The sequence below is a fragment of the Gallus gallus genome, chromosome 18, assembly GCF_016699485.2.
Source record: "Gallus gallus isolate bGalGal1 chromosome 18, bGalGal1.mat.broiler.GRCg7b, whole genome shotgun sequence".
NCBI classification, from domain to species: Eukaryota; Metazoa; Chordata; class Aves; order Galliformes; family Phasianidae; genus Gallus; species Gallus gallus.
The window spans coordinates 10,083,279-10,100,847 of NC_052549.1; the positions used below are offsets into that span (position 1 = coordinate 10,083,279).

General features: G+C 44.7%; 1 protein-coding gene across 5 annotated transcripts in view; it reads right to left on the minus strand.

Annotated features, from left to right (window-relative positions):
• The window catches only part of RPTOR (regulatory associated protein of MTOR complex 1), a 119,413-nt gene extending 105,908 nt beyond the window's left edge, over positions 1–13,505 (minus strand). For all 5 annotated transcript variants that reach the window (XM_015295613.4, XM_426232.8, XM_015295612.4 and 2 more), the window contains exons 1-3: positions 12,966–13,505; positions 4,543–4,645; positions 1,852–1,934 (exon numbers count right to left, since the gene is read on the minus strand). In XM_015295613.4, coding sequence (XP_015151099.1) covers positions 1,852–1,934; positions 4,543–4,645; positions 12,966–13,127 — 348 coding nt within the window. In that variant the 5' untranslated portion in view covers positions 13,128–13,505. The remainder of the gene's footprint in view (positions 1–1,851; positions 1,935–4,542; positions 4,646–12,965) is intronic.
• Between the last annotated feature and the right edge of the window lie 4,064 nt (positions 13,506–17,569).

Sequence of the window (17,569 nt, forward strand, 5' to 3'; positions counted from 1 at the left end):
GCCCACACAGCGTGTGCCTGCTGCTTCCAGGCGCCTGGCCCTCCTTCCTCTCTAATATGGACTGCGGTGCTAAGGAGCAGAGAGAGCTTTGTTGTCACCTCAGCATCGAGATGTTTTACTCTTCCTATTTGGTTTCAGATGCTGTTTGTGTTTGCTGCCAAATCTCTGGGCTGGCAGAGAGATATTAAAAAAAAGCCAATGTGCCAAAAGGAAAAATGCAAAAGGAAATTTTCCTGCCTTAAACATGCACCATATATGCTTCAAGAGTGACCCTTCTCACATAAATACACTTCAGAAAAGAAGCATACCCACTGAACATTCACATTTGAAGCGTTTTGTAGCAAATTACCCAAAGATTTGGTAATGTAAACATTTCACTGCTTAATACAGTAGGTCTCCTTCAGGTAACGAGATGCTAACGAAACATAAACCCAGTACTGCTTGGGCACCCTTTAATAAGGAGGCAGAGAAGTATCCAACACAGGTAAGAGGTAAAGAACCCGTACTATACTTATTTGTGTTCAAACTGCTCAGAATATATTATTATTTCATTAAGTTTGAATTAAAAAGCAGAGGAGAGACTCGATGCATCCAGTGAAGAACCATCCAGCATCCATTCAGAACCACACACAGCCCAATCACCTCTTTTGGTGAAAAACATTCCCAGTGTCCGGCACAGGAAAGAACTGTTTACTACTGCAAAGACAATACCAAAGCCATTTGTCTTTTATCCACAAGTATTGGTCCTTTATGAAGAAATGGAAAACGTGGGGAAAGAAAACAAGAAGAGATCCAACAGTGTCCCCTTATCCATACCTCCTTAAAATGAAGATCTGAGAATTAGTGCTGCTCCATAAGGGAGAAGGTAAATCTACAGGCAAGCTCATTCAACAGAGTTATTACTTCTGTTTGGGTTACACGTTATTTGTTTATAATCATAAGTTTATGCTCTAGTAGTCAATAGTCGAGGTACTTTGAAGAGGAATATTCTGATCCAAACTGCCTACAGCATACAGATAAGGACACAAACATACTGGGGAATGTTAATTGTGAACACGATGCTACAGCTCGATTCCTGTATCCATCTGAAGCATGCTGCAGACATTTCCTTCTGGAGACCCCTGTGTAGTTTATTTACAGAGACACACAAAACCATGCACACTGAAGCACCCAGAAGCAATGCACTTCCCCCAAGAGCGAGATGGAGTTGTTACAGACAGGAAACAAACAGCCAGCACTGCCACCTTTAACTTCTTATTTATGTTACTATTCAGAACACTCACTTTCAAAAAATTAAACCCACATTATACGAAAGCTTATATACACACTCTACTAATTCTATAGTAGTTTGAATTAGACATTAACAAAGCTTTGAAGTCACCAAAACCAAAAGCCTTCCTCCACTACTAACTGCACCACACTGACTTTTTCCAATCACCAAGATCAGAACAGTGCTGATGAGCACTGGGACACACACTTCTGAAGTAGCTGAGGGCAAACACATTTTTATTACAGAGGAAACCACAAACTCAGAATGAAAGATTAGAGAACATTTCAAATATAAAGACGGGAGAACATAAATTAAGAATTCAGCTGTAGAACGCAGTACTTAAAAAAAATATCCCAGACATGATTGAATTAAGCACTAGCTAAGAGAGACACCAGCTAGAGAACTGGATAGTTTGACAGTCTGCAAGAACTTATTCACGTGGATGGATGACAGCAGCAACCACTGCTGCCAAACACCATGCCCCATAACAGGTATGCAGCTCGGATTCAATGTGAGCTGAGCATCATCCCTGGGGGAGCACCATGCCTGCAGCTCACAGGGGAAGCCCCAGGAATACTTACTCTTGGCTGCCAGTTTTCATACTGCTTCTGCAAATTCGCACCAATGGTTTCCAGAGCTTTCTGAGGACCCATTGACAGAGGATCTAGGAAATAAAATGCAAATGAGTCTTTTTGACCATGGCTGAATCACTCAGCTTGTCAAGAGGACAAAAATCATTTCCACTTCTATACGCATTTAAGCCTTTAGCAACTCCACATGATGATTCTCTAAAATTCAGATCTATAACCTGGGAGACCCAAATTATTCCCAAATTCTTCACTCGAATACAAATTAAAAACCACGAGAGCCTGTCAAACGTGGAAGAAGGTCTCACAAAGGTAATCAATACAGTTGTTTCGAAAGAGAAGCGAGGCTTAACACTTGTTGCTGTTAATATTGACAGGAGGTTTCTGTAGTAAATAACGACCAAAACTGAAACAGCTTACATAAAAATCACAAATGGTGGGTAACGTCTGGAGCAGGAAGCAATGGTAGTAAATGAAGCACGATTTTGCATTTATCAAGAAAAAGAATCATCAAATATTTAACCATTTCAAGAAGTTAATTTTACCACCAGATAATTGCTACAATCCATAGCAAGTAAAATATCTGCTTACGTGCTTCATTCAAAAATCATGGCCATATAATTGACACTTAACAAGTTTCCAGAAATCTAGAAGCTAATACTTTGCAATTTAATTCAAATTATCTTAAAAGCAATTAATGAATCAATGACATTTTTAATATCATCTTTATGAATATTCTATCTCACACCATTAAAAGCAAAACACAACCAGGTAGGATGAAAGCAGAATTTCTTTAAGCCCAGGATTTTATTTGAAATACAGTATCCTCCTGCAGAACGATTTAAGGTAACATTGTCTGCATTTTGCCAGACAAAACAAGCACAAGCAGTCAGTTTTCTGCTCAGGCTTTGAGATGCACACTTCCTTCAGCTTAGCTGCAGCTGCTGCTCCAGAAGCACCACCAGAACAGAACAAACACTTCAATCCTCTCTGCAGACCTTGCAGTTTCAGCACTCATCTCCATGTATCGCAGTAATCTCCGGCACTCTGAACCATGACAGCGCCCTTGATACTTAAGGCAAGTTTCAAGCAGATACTATTGAGCTGAACAACAGTTTGGTGGACTTGGGATGGCCTTCAGAGCAATGAACACTGCCCATGCAGGCAGTGCAGGAGGCTGAAAGTGCTGAGGCTGAGCTCAGCACAGAGCTCCCTGAGCCTCCGGCAGCACCAGCCCTGCACAACACCAGCCATGGTCAAGCTCTGGAGTGAACCACGACACCTCTGATGTTCCAAGGGCACATCTGGAAGCACAGCAGGAGCTGCAGTTGGCTTCTGGCAGAGATGCTGGTGGCCATTTATTACCAAAGAGCACAGGCTGGTGACTGCAGCTCAACCTTAAGTAATAGCAATGGCCCCAAAACACTTTCCACGCTGTCTTCTACATCTGGCAGAAACATTATGCTTCCACAATACACACCATTAACTTCTCTTAAGAATGGTATAGAGAAGGGAAAACAGGGATATTTTTGCAGATTACACAGCTTTAAGTTTCTGAAGGAAGCAGAAATGGAAATGAATACTTGTGCAGATATGCACTAAAAATTTAATTAAAAAACTGCATTCAAAATTCTCTTTGTTGATGATAAGCACTAATAACTTTATTTTAATGACTCTGCAATACTCCTCATTCTCTTTGCTCTCTACCCATGTATAAGTGAGAAACGAGGAGCTGTTCTCTCCACTGACTAGACATATTTGTTAGTGCCTGCTCATGGTTTTTTAATTGCTATAAAGTCATCAGCATTTTTTGGTTAAAAAAACAAAATGAGATGTTGCAGATTCATAAAGCAAGTTAGAAGTGAGACGTCCTGAAAGTTTTTCAGTTTCTGGTTTTGTTTTTTTTCCAATAAGTTTGTTTTGTACAATGATAAATTTGCTACTGCAGCCTATTATGCACCTCAAGGAGTCGGATTACGGGGCTGTGTGCCCCACTTGCTAAAGACTGGATATTTCCCACTCCTATGTGAAATCCAAATATCTTTGTTTTCTTACACGAGGTATTTCCTCTTTAATATTATTTCAAACTTACCTCATCTTGAAAATCAGACAGTGTTAAAGTCAAGGAAACTTTTTGCTTCCTAACAAAGAATTCAGAAGCCACCTAATGCTGCATCAAAATAAAAAACCCATGTGCTGGCAGTGCTGGAAGACATTCTTGGGAATAGTCCCAGCCCTTCTGAATTTACGCTCCCAATTCAAATAGCCTCAGAGCTGTCACCTCAAAATGCAGTGAAGCCCACACACGTTCAAGACATTTCTCTATTATGTGACACAGGGTGACTTTAAACCTTCGCACAGCAGAGTACTCTAAAGATGTAAAAATGTAAAACTGCTCAGAAATTTCCTTAGATACTTGTAAACCTACAGTAATTAAAAAAAAGGGTAAGCAGCTAATTAGCAGCTTGTTCTTCTTTCTCCATGATATCTCATTTTAAAATAAAACAGAAGAGATGACCTATGATAGCAGTTAGTGATGGACACATACAAATCATCCACCAGACTTCCTGCAGCTCACCTCAGTTTTAACTTCAGGAAGCACACAACTTTGAGAAGACCATACATGCGATACCTCAGTATCTGTTAGGCCAAAAGTTTCCTGCAGCTCAGCAGCTCTCAACCTACCTATCCAGCACTCCAGGCGGGCACACGGAGTGGTCTTCACCACATCAGGAGGGTCCACACCGACATTTAGGCACAAAACTAAGGCAACGCTAACAGTCTTCATCTGAAAAGACAATAAAATGTTCACTTAGCACAGAAACTGATCCATTTTTGGGTTGAGATTTTACCACTACTATAAATTCTGAAGTTTCAGCTATGCTTTGTTATCTGCTCTTTAACATGGACTATTTTAAGGCAAGGCAGGTTACATTTTTCATTTTTTAATAGAGCAGTAGAATAGTGTTTTAACAGAACAGTACTTACTCTACAAGAATAGTACTTAGTTTTTACATTATTTTTACACATTATATCTTTATAATACAGTATAGAAATGGATGTCATTGGATTTCTTCTACACATCTTAGTCACTGCTCAATGGAAATACATTATTAGAGCACATGAATATGCCATTCACGGTCACTGATCAATATTAGAATGTATTATATCCTTTATAATATTAAAATCAAAAACAATAGAAAGAAAAACACCCAAGAGACCAAGGAAGCCATTGGATATCTGACGGTTACACACAATGATTTCTGCAGTTCAGACAGACTTTGTCTTAGTCACTTCCTCTCAAGTCGTCACACTCATCCAGATTTGGTGCTCTTTTGGATACTTATGGCAAATCAAAAGGGGATAAACCACACTGCGATCAATTTGCAGCTGTGTTCCTCAGTCAATGAGATTGCTACACACACAGCAGCTACAATACCCACTGATACCTGAACTCTGAGCAAAAAGCCTCATTGAACCAATTACTAAACACTACAGCAGGTTAAGAATATTACTTGAAAAGGATTATTTTAGTGCCTCCTTTTCTGTAAACTCCTTCATCCCACTACCTAAAGCTGTGTCCCAGCACCAAAGCAGCACAGGCAAAGTGCTGCACCTGGCGGAGCACAGCCACCTGCAGCCCTGCTTCCCCAGGGTGCTCATTACCATTCAGAACAGCAGGAAAAAAAGCTCAAACTGCATGCACATAGAAAAAGCTAGAGCCACACAAATGTATTATTTATAAAGAAAGCAGAAAGTGGAGCAGAACAGTGCTATTCACACCAAGAAGGCTCTACATCGGGAAGGAAACCTGCAGCCTGACAGGGGTTCTGGAGCAGAAAGCCAGCATGAAGAAGAAACCCAAATAAGTGAGAGCAGTGCATAGCAGTGCAGTTAGTGGCCAAAGAGGGTGAGCTTCACAGGACCCCATATCTGCAGTGAGCCCTCCCCACTAGGCCTGCCCAGCCCCCTCCTTGCCTGCTGCCCTTTCACCTTCATCTCTTTTCTTCTCACTTAGTCAATGAACACCAAACTGCTACTTTGAAAAATCAATTGTGCCAGCACCTCGGTGTTGATACCTTTCACGTTGCCTGCACACAAAAAAAAAGCGTCTTCAAGAATTCCTGGGCTGGGTTAGTGCTGTGACCCACGCAGAACAGCACAGGGCTCCTGCCCCAGCCCTGCTGCTGCACCACAGGTTATTTGCAAGAAACAGATGCATTATTTTCAAGGTAGAGCAGTGAATCCAAGCACTAGAAATAGGAAGAACAGCCCCAAAGCTTTAACATTTTCAATTCATCCAGCACAAGTTCTGTATGTTATAGGACTGGCCTAACTTTTAAAAGGAACCAAACTGCCCCAGAGCTCCACACAGCTCTCTCCAGATACCCCCACTTGCACACAGCAATTCTGTGACTATATTTCATGCAGCACAGAGGTGTTGTGTACCAACCACACGTTTGTAGAGAAGGTCAGCACACAGCAGCACCACCCAGGGAAAAACCAACCAACCAACCAGCAGCACGATACACCCCGCTGGCACTGATGGAGCCCTGAGCCATCCAGCAGGACCTTCTTAGTGCATCACAGCCATCACAAACTCACGTGGCCTCAGAAGGAACACAGTGCTGCAGGGTGTCACAGCACTGCCATCCCCAGCAGAAGTCCCAAAGCCAGCAGGGCAGCACAGAAAGCAACAGGACACAGAGCACACAGAGTGCTCCTTCAGGAGAACACACCCTGCCAAGCAATCAGCTGTCTCATTTATTTATTGTTTCCCCGTTTACAGCCTAATACTTGTTTTTCCATATTTTACTAGTAATGTCTGATCTGTGACTTATGCTGAATGAGCCACTATTTATCTTATATTCCCAAGTTCTGTGTTTTAAATAAGCATTTCTCCTTGAGAACAGACAGCGAGCCAGTAATGAAAAGTTAAGTCTAACTGATCCCAAAGACAAATGGGGTTATTTCCCCTCTGCCTACCTCCCCACAAGAGCCATAAAGCATTATATTTCATGACTATTTGTTCTGCTAATAAAGAGCACATCTTCAGCAAGAATTACAGCTCGCCCATGCTCCTCTCTGACTCCTATTCAACATCTGTGACGTTGAATCATTGCAAATCAAAAGAGAGACCGAACTCAACGCATTGAATAATGCTTTTTGCATTTCTGAACTGCTTTAGAAGCTACCACCAGAAACTCTGTACTGTATTGACAGCTTTGTAATACAAGAAATATCAGGACATTCTCATCTGTCATTAAAACAGTGGAAGTTTTCTACATTTCAAGAATAAATTCATCACACACACAAATATACATATTTGGTATAAAGAATAAAAATAGCAGAACACAGAGAAAAACCTGAAGCACAAATCCTAAGTGCTCCTTACACCTGCAGGTCAATTGCTGCTGCCAGACCATACCCAAGGTATGCACACACACTCTGTTCATGCGCTGAGAGCAGTGTGAACTTCGCCCTGATGGGGAATAGCAGCAATTGGTATGCCCTGGCCCAGCAACCTCAGCCCCTGAAGGTGCTCTCAGAGATGGGTGGCATTGTGCACAACAGAACTGCTCCCAGTGTTAACGTGAGAGGGGCTGAGTCACGGCCACAGCAGGGCAGGGATGGAAGGCAGAACACCTGAGAACTATCAGCACACAGCAACTTTCTAACAAGCCCAGCTGTCCAGGATGATTGTGAAAGGATTACTAAATGTGTTTTGGCTGAAGAATTTCAAATTCTTCCTTCTAGGGAAGAGGTAAGAAATGCAAAGCAACCTCAGTCACTAAGCAAGGGCAACAGACATGCAAGGAAGCAGTCTTAAGCATCCATTCCCCTTTGTTAAGCAGTGAAAGAAAGCATGGAGAGGCCGAGGAAGCACCCAGCTTCCAGGAGGCACAGCTGCATTGGGAGAATCCGTGCCCAAACACTGCCAGGGCCAGGTGAGGCTGCATTCCCAGAAGGGCCCTGGGTGCTAAGATTACTTGAAAACATGTCTCAAAGCTACAAGGAGCAATCAATCATCTCTCCATTACCAGTGGCCTTACTGTGCTGTTACCTTCAGAAACATTCAAGGGTAGACCTGCATGGTAGACCAGCACAGCAGCAGCCAATTAATACAACGTGTCCAAGGAAAAACAAGGAAACCCTGAAACCTCTGCAGAAAATCTTCACAAGCCATGAGGCAAATAAGGACAGAGCCCCAAGGAAGAGAGCTGTCCTTGAATTCCTGCAGCTGCACAAAAACAGAGAGAAGAAAAATAGTGAAGAACCAGCCAAGCATTAGCAAAGGGCCTCTGAAAGTGGTGGTGATCAGCCACGACTGCACCCAAGAAAAAAAAAAAAAAAATCAAGTGCAGCATACAGAATACTCATCCTCTCATTGCACTTTTCTTGAATGGAGCAAAAAGGTAATTTTCTGTCATTTCACGTTAATGGTGAAGTCTCTCCCCACTCTAAAATTATCTTTGCTAGCGATAATATTATCAGCTCCTTTCCAACACATTACACTGCATTTCTATCGCTTATTACTCATACTGCAAATATAATTACAAGGAAGCACTCTCCAGGAGCTATTTAAGGGAACAAGACTCCTGGACATTTCTGTGTATTAAGCCATTAAAATTTCAGATTTGCAATAATTATTTTCTTCTCCACCTAGCTAAAGGAAGTAGAAATAGCAAATTCATGGCTTTGTGGTGCTTCATATATGCATTGCCTATTCCAATCTTTAAACATGGACTTAAGCCAAAGCTTAAAGGAAAAAAAAGAAAAGGACTTGCTTCCCAATTCCTAACAGACAGGAGAAAATTCCCCATATGGTCCCCTGGTCTTGGAAACCTAGGGACAAAGGAGATTAAATGATTAAATCCAGGTGAATTAAGAAGTATATTTTTACTCTGTAGTCTCTGAAATTCCACGAGTTAGATTCACTGACACAAAGCTTTATCTCAAAGCCTCCTATCTTAAATTACAGAAGAAAAAAACATTTCAGTGTGATGCTCGGATGTAGCAGAGCATCTTCTGATTTTAATCTAAGCCTACCAGGAACACAACTGTAACTGACGGGAGGGAATTATTACCTCCACCTTATAGATACATCTCCCTACCAGGAAAATCAATGGGATAGGAGATTGACTGAGCTAAAGATTTCAGTGTTTGTTACTGCTATATAACGGCAAGAGCTTTTTCTTTCAAAATACGACCAGCCACACTCTTCAGTGCTGTTGAAATCTGCTCTCACTGCTTAGCGATAAGAACATTTGTAGGCAGTGGTAGATACAGCACAAACTTCCCAGCTCTGTTCAATCAATACAAACCATCTTAACCCAGAATGACCTCTGTTGTAGGTAAGAGGAGATGCAGATCTATAAGTGGGATGGCTGTGCTCATTACTTGCAGCAGGGGGTTCAAGCAGGGAGAAGCTGAGTTGCTTTGTTTTGGTTTTCATTTTGAAAGACATCCGTCTACCAGCAGTGCCCCACGCTACCTCTCAATTTGCACCCCTCATAGTACAGCAACAACCACTTCTATTACCACTGACCTAAAGTGGTTTTCAGCCACAGCCCAAGGAGGGATACATCACCACCACTGCTCCCAGGGCCACCCCGCAGCACCCAAGTGAAGTGCTCCAAGCCAGGCACACCAGTTCACCCTCGTGCAGAGGGTGCAGAGAAGAACAGGAACTACACTGCATCTGGTTTAGATCCTGGGCTAATTTACTGGGTTAGGAGTTCCTTAAGCACAAACACAGTTGACAGTGTGTGAAAACGCAGAAGAAAACACAAGAGAAATGCTTAAGATGCAAGAAGCCAAGCTGAAAGGGAGGCTGCAGCCCACACACGAGCTCCTAGGCTAACAAGACCCTGCTCATTGCTGCAGTGGCCAAATGCCTCCTGTTGCAAACCAAAGCAGTGAGCTCAAGCCGGAATAACAGGCACCAGCTTGCAGTGCAGCCACCCTTCACTGGTTTCCTTTGCCACAAGAAACATCTGCCACGCGGGCAGGTAAACGCTCCTTGTCTGAATTAAGTGCATCTGTATGCAGCACTGCCTTCATCTGCATTTCCATAGAAACCTAATTGTGTATTCCTCTTCTATAAAAACAGGATTTAATTCTCACTCAGCAAGTTATGAGGCAGCAGGAACAAAACACTGAAGTGAAACTATTACAACCAGCTTTCTCGCTCTCCGCTTATTTTAGAAATCAATATAAGTACAGCACAGCTTAATTTAAATATCCTGAATTTAATAGCAACTTGTCAGTAAAACCCGGTGTATTTGAAACCTTTTTATTTAAATCAGCCTCCATGACTTGACTGCTTCTGAGGCTGTGAGATTTAATTCAATATACAAAGCATAATTCTAACCCTCTTGTGTTAAAAATATTCTTTAAATAAATAATAGATCAAAGCAGTGTCACTTTGATGGCATCTGTAGTCCAGAGAAGCAGGAGACTGAAGATTAAATGTCTTCAGAGCAGTCCTAAAGGATGAAAAGGGGGTGAGAGAATGTTCCATTATTTTGTCTAGATTTACTACTGATTACCTTTCTTATTTGATTCTTCCCTCTTATTAGATTCCTGCCTTCTAAAGAACCTTCGAGTTCTTATAAACTCGGGGGCTTTTAGAGGAATGGAAGAAGACGAAAAAAAGAAAAAGTAATTCCATTCCCAAATCTTAGTGGAATCATTTCCTATATCTGTAGTAAGTTAGGATCGCAACATAGCATAGCTCAAGATGACAAATAAGGGCAGAACCAGCTTCTGCCTGTGGGTTCTCCATGATTCATAGGGAAAAAATGCTACTGATTTACCTGCAACTCTACAAATATGGGATGGTTTCGGTTAACCAACCTTCCTACTTTAAATATAGGCTCATTCTGTGCTTTGACAGGTGAACTGATCAAATTCAGAATAACAGAATGTTTTCCATACTCTCAAATCACATCAAGAGACAACAGGTACATTCCCTCCAGCCCTCTCCAAGTCTTTCAGTAGCATCTGGGAGAGAGAAAAGCACATTGGAGGTCAATCAGGTGCAAAGAAAGTGGCGAGGACCAGAAAGGGAAGCAACAAACCATGGGAGCGCGACAAAGTAGCAATCAGATGGAGACAGCTACATGTTGGTTTTAATTTGATTAGCAGCTGTAGACAGGTGTCAGAGACTTCCAATGCTGACTCGGGGCTACAACACTGACTTCTCTTCACTGTGCTGTAATGCCCTACAGAAAGGAAAAAAGAAGAAGCAACTTTCTGAAGTCATATATGACACGATGAGAGGAATTCTTTATAAAGCCAGAGAGCATAATCCAACAGTTACGTGAATTCGGGAGGAAGGGAAGAAAGTAGTGCTCTTCAGTAAGAAGTAATTGTACATAATGGCAAATTTGTCCAAATGATACCAAATAAAGCTGTCCAAATACACAGTGACATACGACCAGCACGTCTGATATCAAGAAAAGTTGTTTCAAGCTCACAGCAAAAACAGAAGAAATAAATAGAAACATTCTAACATGCTTCTACTTTCTTATTTCACAAAAATCACTCAATCTCTGTGAGGATGAATGCACTCTGTGTCTGACTTAGCTGAGCCTTGTGAGACCTGCACCACTCACATCACAGAGTGCTTTGAGAAAAAGAAACTGCAACCCTACAGGCACAGAGTGCTGTAACCACTGCTCTGCTCTTCACTGAGATGAATCCCTTCGTCTTTAGCAGCTGTATGAAATTCACTGCAACAAATACAACTGATTACTACTACCTCTTTACTCATGCTCATGCTGTAACCTATTGATTATCAAGCCAATGTCATTCCCAATTTAGAAAGAGACAGCTCTGCACATCATTGAATAAGCAAACAGGAAGTCCCACAGGAAGGCAGAAGGATCACTAAAATAGACAAGTAAGCTCATCCCACCTCCACAGTCTAGTAGAGCAAACCGATTCCATGCCAAAATCCTTTAAAGGAGGCATACCTACAAAACTGTGTTCTGTGGCTCATCTAAATTAGACTCTAAACAAAAATTAATTCAGTCCACTAATGATTTGCCAAGTCAAATTTTCAGTACACAACCACTTAGATGATTCTGGCTCTGCCAGTGCTTCCCCAACACTCCAGAGAACAGTTTAGGTGAACACCTCTCTAGGAAATTACTGTACAGCACCCTCATTCCCAGTCACAATGTCTCTGTAAAGATATTACAGGAAGGAGTTTCACCAGCAGATCCCAAGTTAAGGTCAGAGTACTACTAAAGGAATTGGAAATGTAACAGAAATTTGGTCACACACACACACAAAATCATATATAGCCATACACACAAATATATGGGCATCACAACCATGAGACCCCAGGAATCCTCTGACCCAAAGCACATTCCATGAATGGAAGGACTGCAGCTGATTATCCTTTATGTTTCTCTGGTGTTTTGTATGTTTTTAACTTAAGCTAAGTTGGGACACAGACACCGCTCTAGGTTGAAGACATGCTGAAGAGGAACTGCCAGATGCCCTTGGCTTCATCAGTGTATATACAATACAAATTCCAACAGAAGAGAACCACCATTCTATAACACAGCAAGCACTTCAACTAATAATGGCCTTCTGTCTCCAGGTTCACATAAGCTGTTTCCTGTCTCTCGCACACACACAGAGAATACCTTAATTTTATATTGCACATAACAAGCTGCTGGCAAGCTTCAAAACCACAACACTTCCTGCACCTTCACCACAAAACAAGTGTAACGACTGCATTCACTGCACCTTGTGCTGCGCCCTGTTACCTGCTGATCCACAGCACCCTGTGAGACCTCAGTAATTTAATTGCCTTCACTGAAGAACAACCAACTCCACTTAGAGAGCTCAAATGAGAGAGATATTCAGACAGCGTGTTGCTGTGAGCCTGGATACATATTTGTCATAGCATTCCCTGAGTCGGACGGAACCCAACAAGGCTCTCTGTGTCTCTCCCATCTGTCTGCAGCCCCAGCAACACACGGCAGGCACACAAACCGAATAACCCGGCAGGCGGAACGTTCACAACCCCGATGGGGGACGGGCGGCCCTCCTCCCTCCCTGCCCGTCCCCCTCCCGCCCTCGGCCATTACCCGGTCCTTCATCCTCCAGCTCTGCGCCAAAGACTTGGAGCCCTCGATCTTCTCACAGTGCCTCTTCTTCATGAAGGCCAGAGGCAGGTTCCAGTCCGTCAGGTCCGACTCATCCTCCTCCCCCAGCCCCAGGAGGGGCGACTGCAGCAGCTCGGACTCCATCGAGGCGAGAGCTCCGGGCACTGAGGGAGCGGCAGCCCCCGGCCCGGCTCGCGGCGGGCGGAGGGCGGCGGAGTGGGCCGAGGACGGCCAAGGGCAGAGGGCGGCCCCGCGGAGCGCCGAGCTGCCGGCGGGGCCCGGGCCTCCCCTCGCGCCTTTAGCCCCGCGGGCCCCGCGCTCGCTGCGGCGGGAGCCGCGTCCGGCCCATGGCGGCTCCGCGCTCCCTCGCGCTCCGGCGGGCCGCGAGCGGATCGGTGAAAGGCGAGGCAGGAGCGGGCAGCGGAGAGCGGAGGGCAGAAGCGACCCGCGGCGCCGGCAGCGCGACTCCCCTCAGCAGCGCAGCCAGGAGGCGGCCATCTTCCCCGGCCCACAATGCACCGCGCTACGGAGCGCCGCGTGGGACAAACGGCGCCGGGCCGACCGCGGTTGCCATGGTGACGGATGAGGCGGCCCCCCGCGGTAGGCCCGAGCCCTGCCCTGCAAGCGGAGGGGCGGTGGGCGGCCGGGTTGTCCGTCTGTGTTCACCTCCACGCAGACAAAGGCCGAGGCGATGTTTCAGCATTCATCTTCCCCAAATGAAGGTTCATTAACATCAAGCATTGCTCCTAAAGCAGTTCCTCAGCACGTTTGCTCTTATCAGTAACCAACCACAATCACATCCATAACGTTCAAAAGCTGCAAACAGTATCTCGAGGTACCGACCAAAGAAAACATGCATAATTTGATTTATATTAACTCCCATTAACACTTTCAGACACTCGACGTGCAAAATCCTTTCTGCAGGCTGGACGAGGCAGTGTGTGAACAACCCGTGTGGTTCAGGCCTCGCGGTGCCACAGCACTGCAGTCAGAAGGAACAGCCGCAGTCCCACTCACCTCCAGTGAGTTCTGAGCACTGACGGCAGCGGTTAAAATGGGAGCAGCGATTGCGGCAGCCGTACGCGGTGCAGATGGACCTCACGGCCGTGCTGCTGCTAATCCTGGCTGCCGACGGCATTAGGAGCGTGTGCCGGCGCCTGTCCCGCCATAGCATGCTGCTGAGCAGCCCAGGAGTGCAAATACCTCTGAAGGGCACAGCTGGCGGAGGGCAGTGAGCACAGATGTCCCTCTGTTCACATCAGCAAAGCTTGCAAGCAGTGGCTGGTTAAGACTCAAGCCAGGTGTTTTCCCTGATCCCCTGGCCTGTGCTGGGAAAGCTGTGTGTCCCCTGCTCTCTACCCCTTTATTTCATAGCCCACCCCTTTGTTTCAGGGCCTCCCCCAAAACGCTGCCCTGCTCCCAGGGGAACAGCTACATGTCCTGCACAACAAACGTTCCGCCAGGCTCTGTGCAGTGATTCAGGATGGAGCCTTGGCTACCCCTGGCACTTAGGTTTCATCACTGGGGCACTGCAGAAGAGCTGGGGAGCAACAGAGACGTACCCTGCTGGAAAACAGGGACCTGGCGGGCTCCCTGTGAGCCTTCTGTGGCTCCACAGATGACAAAACACTACAAGTGCCTACAGCCACAAGACACAACCTGCACAGGCAGGCTGGAACATCACTGCCTGCATGCCCATGGCATGCCAATGCCACACTCCCCATTTCCACTCAAACCCAGGAGCCCCCAGCCCACATGTGAGCTCCTGCCCCAGGCACCAGCACCCCAACCTCCTCCAAAGGGACACTGCTCTGCTGACAGTGCCCAAAACCAGGTGGGGTGACAATCTCCGTGCTAAATACATACATATTTTTTTTTAATGTGTGTTGAAAAGGGCATAACATTTCGTTTCAGTGACAGGGAATTTGCAAACTGACCAGAGATTTTAAATATCGAATGAAAAAAAAATTGCATCTGCACTTTATTAGATCGCTGAATAAGCCTCACCAGCACCCTTTTCTAAAGGACACATGCTGTGGGTCAGCAGGGAACCAGTCTCCATTTAAATTCCTAGTTTTTCAATTTTGATGGATATTGGGATGAGATTGTTTATTCAAGAATAGCACTGCCAAGCAGTTGGCCCAATGGCACCTGCTCTCTGATAGCACAAATCTTCAGGAGAGTGGTCATGGGCTCTCTTTGGTCATCCACAGCTATACGCTTTAATCAGAGCTATTCTCCTTATTTCAGTCTTCACAGGGCAAGGACCGAAGGGAGACAGAAATAATCTTCCATTTATATCTCCGTAAAAACAGTTGTTAGAAGTGAAGCCTTTCCCTGAAGTTCTTTTTATCTCACACCACAGTTCAGTATCAGGATTCTTTCATTGCAGAGAAAACTCTGCAGCTTTTATTCAGGCAAAGTATTACTCAATTTTGATAGACCATAGCAAGCCCCGTGCCACGAGAGTACACCATCTAGGCTATGTACATGTTTCTGCTGGGCTACATGTGGGCTTCCTTAATGTTTTAATTTATTTATTTTTAATGTTTAGTTCATATTTCTACAGCATCACAGGCTCTTAAGACCTCCAATGACAGACTGCTTGCCTTCCCAGGCAGCACGCTCTTGACAGCTAATTTCCATCTTAAAATTAAAGCAGGTGCTCCATTCCTACCTCAGCAGGCAGAGAAAACAGTTTATCCTCTTTCACCCTCTCTTACATGTATGAAAGATGTTTTTAAGTTTTTTTTTTCCTCTGTTACATCTTCCTCAGACAAAACAGCCCCCATTCTCTTAGCCTTTCTTTTCTGATGCCTGAACCCCCTCACCCTCTTGCTCCTCACAATAGGCACTCACCTATTGCCTTGCTGGGCTTGTAGTCTTCTAAAACACCTACTCATGCTCACAAGCAGAACCCCACTCCCAGGACTTCATTCTGGACTTTCATCACATCTCAAACCACTGCATTTCAGCCCTGCTTTTATCTCTTACAAAGCTGAACCCAGGTTTAACAAATCTGTTCTTGATTAGGGCAGCACTGTAAAGCCCTTGTTCTTAGGGAATCTAGGGAATGGAAACTCCATGTCAAGCAAGCCATGTTCACTGATGTTCTAAAGACCGAAATGCAGAAGGATTATCTTCTAGAAATACACTTTGAAAAATTCTTCCACCTGCCACTCTTTTTAATGAAAAATTCTCCTATCTCAGTCCCTGTCAGCGCCCATTGTTCAGCCCCATTCAGCCAGCTGCTTCTAATTCCACTCCTTGGTGGGAAGGAAGAAAAGTATGGAAAGAAGAAAGTTATTCATAAACATCAAGAGATTTCATCTTTAATTTTCATTAGTGGCATTCGCAGGTCACCAAATGAGTCGACATCAGGTTCAAAGTCCACGTGCTCAGTCAAAGGGCTGCTCTTTTGAAGGCTTCCATCGCAAATGCATGTCTGTGTGCTCATGCATGTGAACACGCCTTCCCCACACTTGGCTCTCAGCCAGACACTGCTTGTACAGCTTTGCCAGGGCTGCCTTCTGCGTTTAGGGCTAACAACAAGGTTTGTTTTAACACTTCATTTGGGGAAGCTTTATATCCTAAAGACAGTAGGTAAAATATTTATTAGGAAGAATATCTATTTTTAACTAAGCCTGATATCATTTCTATTATTTATGCATGTGCAGCACACAGACTTCCCCGCTCATCTCCCTGCAGTAAATGTGAGTTGGAAACCGGAGGGTGGGAGCGGGAAGTGGAGCCCAGGGAGGATGGCACCAGGAGGAGGTGGGAAGGGGGTGGTTCTGTGCCAAGTCCAATACACATCAAGAAATGATACATGAGATCGACTCTCCATCTTATAAAAGAATCCCAGTGACCTCCCTCTGCAAGGAAGAGAACTGGAAGGTGTGTTCCCAGTACAGCATCCTCTTCCTCATTTGCTTCTCCATAGGCACACATGCACACGGGTAGGGAAACACATGCTGTGCAGGTGCTAAGCCTGCCAGGTGCTCTGTGTAGAGTTGTCTTGGAGAGCCCAACCAGGAGCATGACGGATTTCCCTTCCCTTCCCTTCCCTTCCCTTCCCTTCCCTTCCCTTCCCTTCCCTTCCCTTCCCTTCCCTTCCCTTCCCTTCCCTTCCCTTCCCTTCCCTTCCCTTCCCTTCCCTTCCCTTCCCTTCCCTTCCCTTCCCTTCCCTTCTTCATTTTTCCCCTTCCCTTCCCTCCCCTTTTGCCCTCCCCCTTCCCCCTCCCCTCCCCTTCTCCCACTGAAAAGGGCAAAATAAATACTAGGACAAAATTCTCCCCTTGCCCTTTCAGTGGAAGCAGTGGTTTGTCATCAGGGGAAATATTTCACTGAGAAAAGGGGAGAGAGAGAAGAGGTGAGGCAGTGACAAGAAGCAGAAAAACTGCAGGTTCCATCTTTTCTCTGTGCCACCACTGAGCTACAAAAGGGCATTTCTTGAAGAATCAGCAGCAGTAGAGTTTAGTTAATGTGTGCGTTTGACATTCTTGGATAAGAGGTAGCAAAGAAGGTGGAAGTAATTTGGACTGTGAAGAAACAGCTGCATTTCAGCCCAAAGGTGGCTTCGGGTC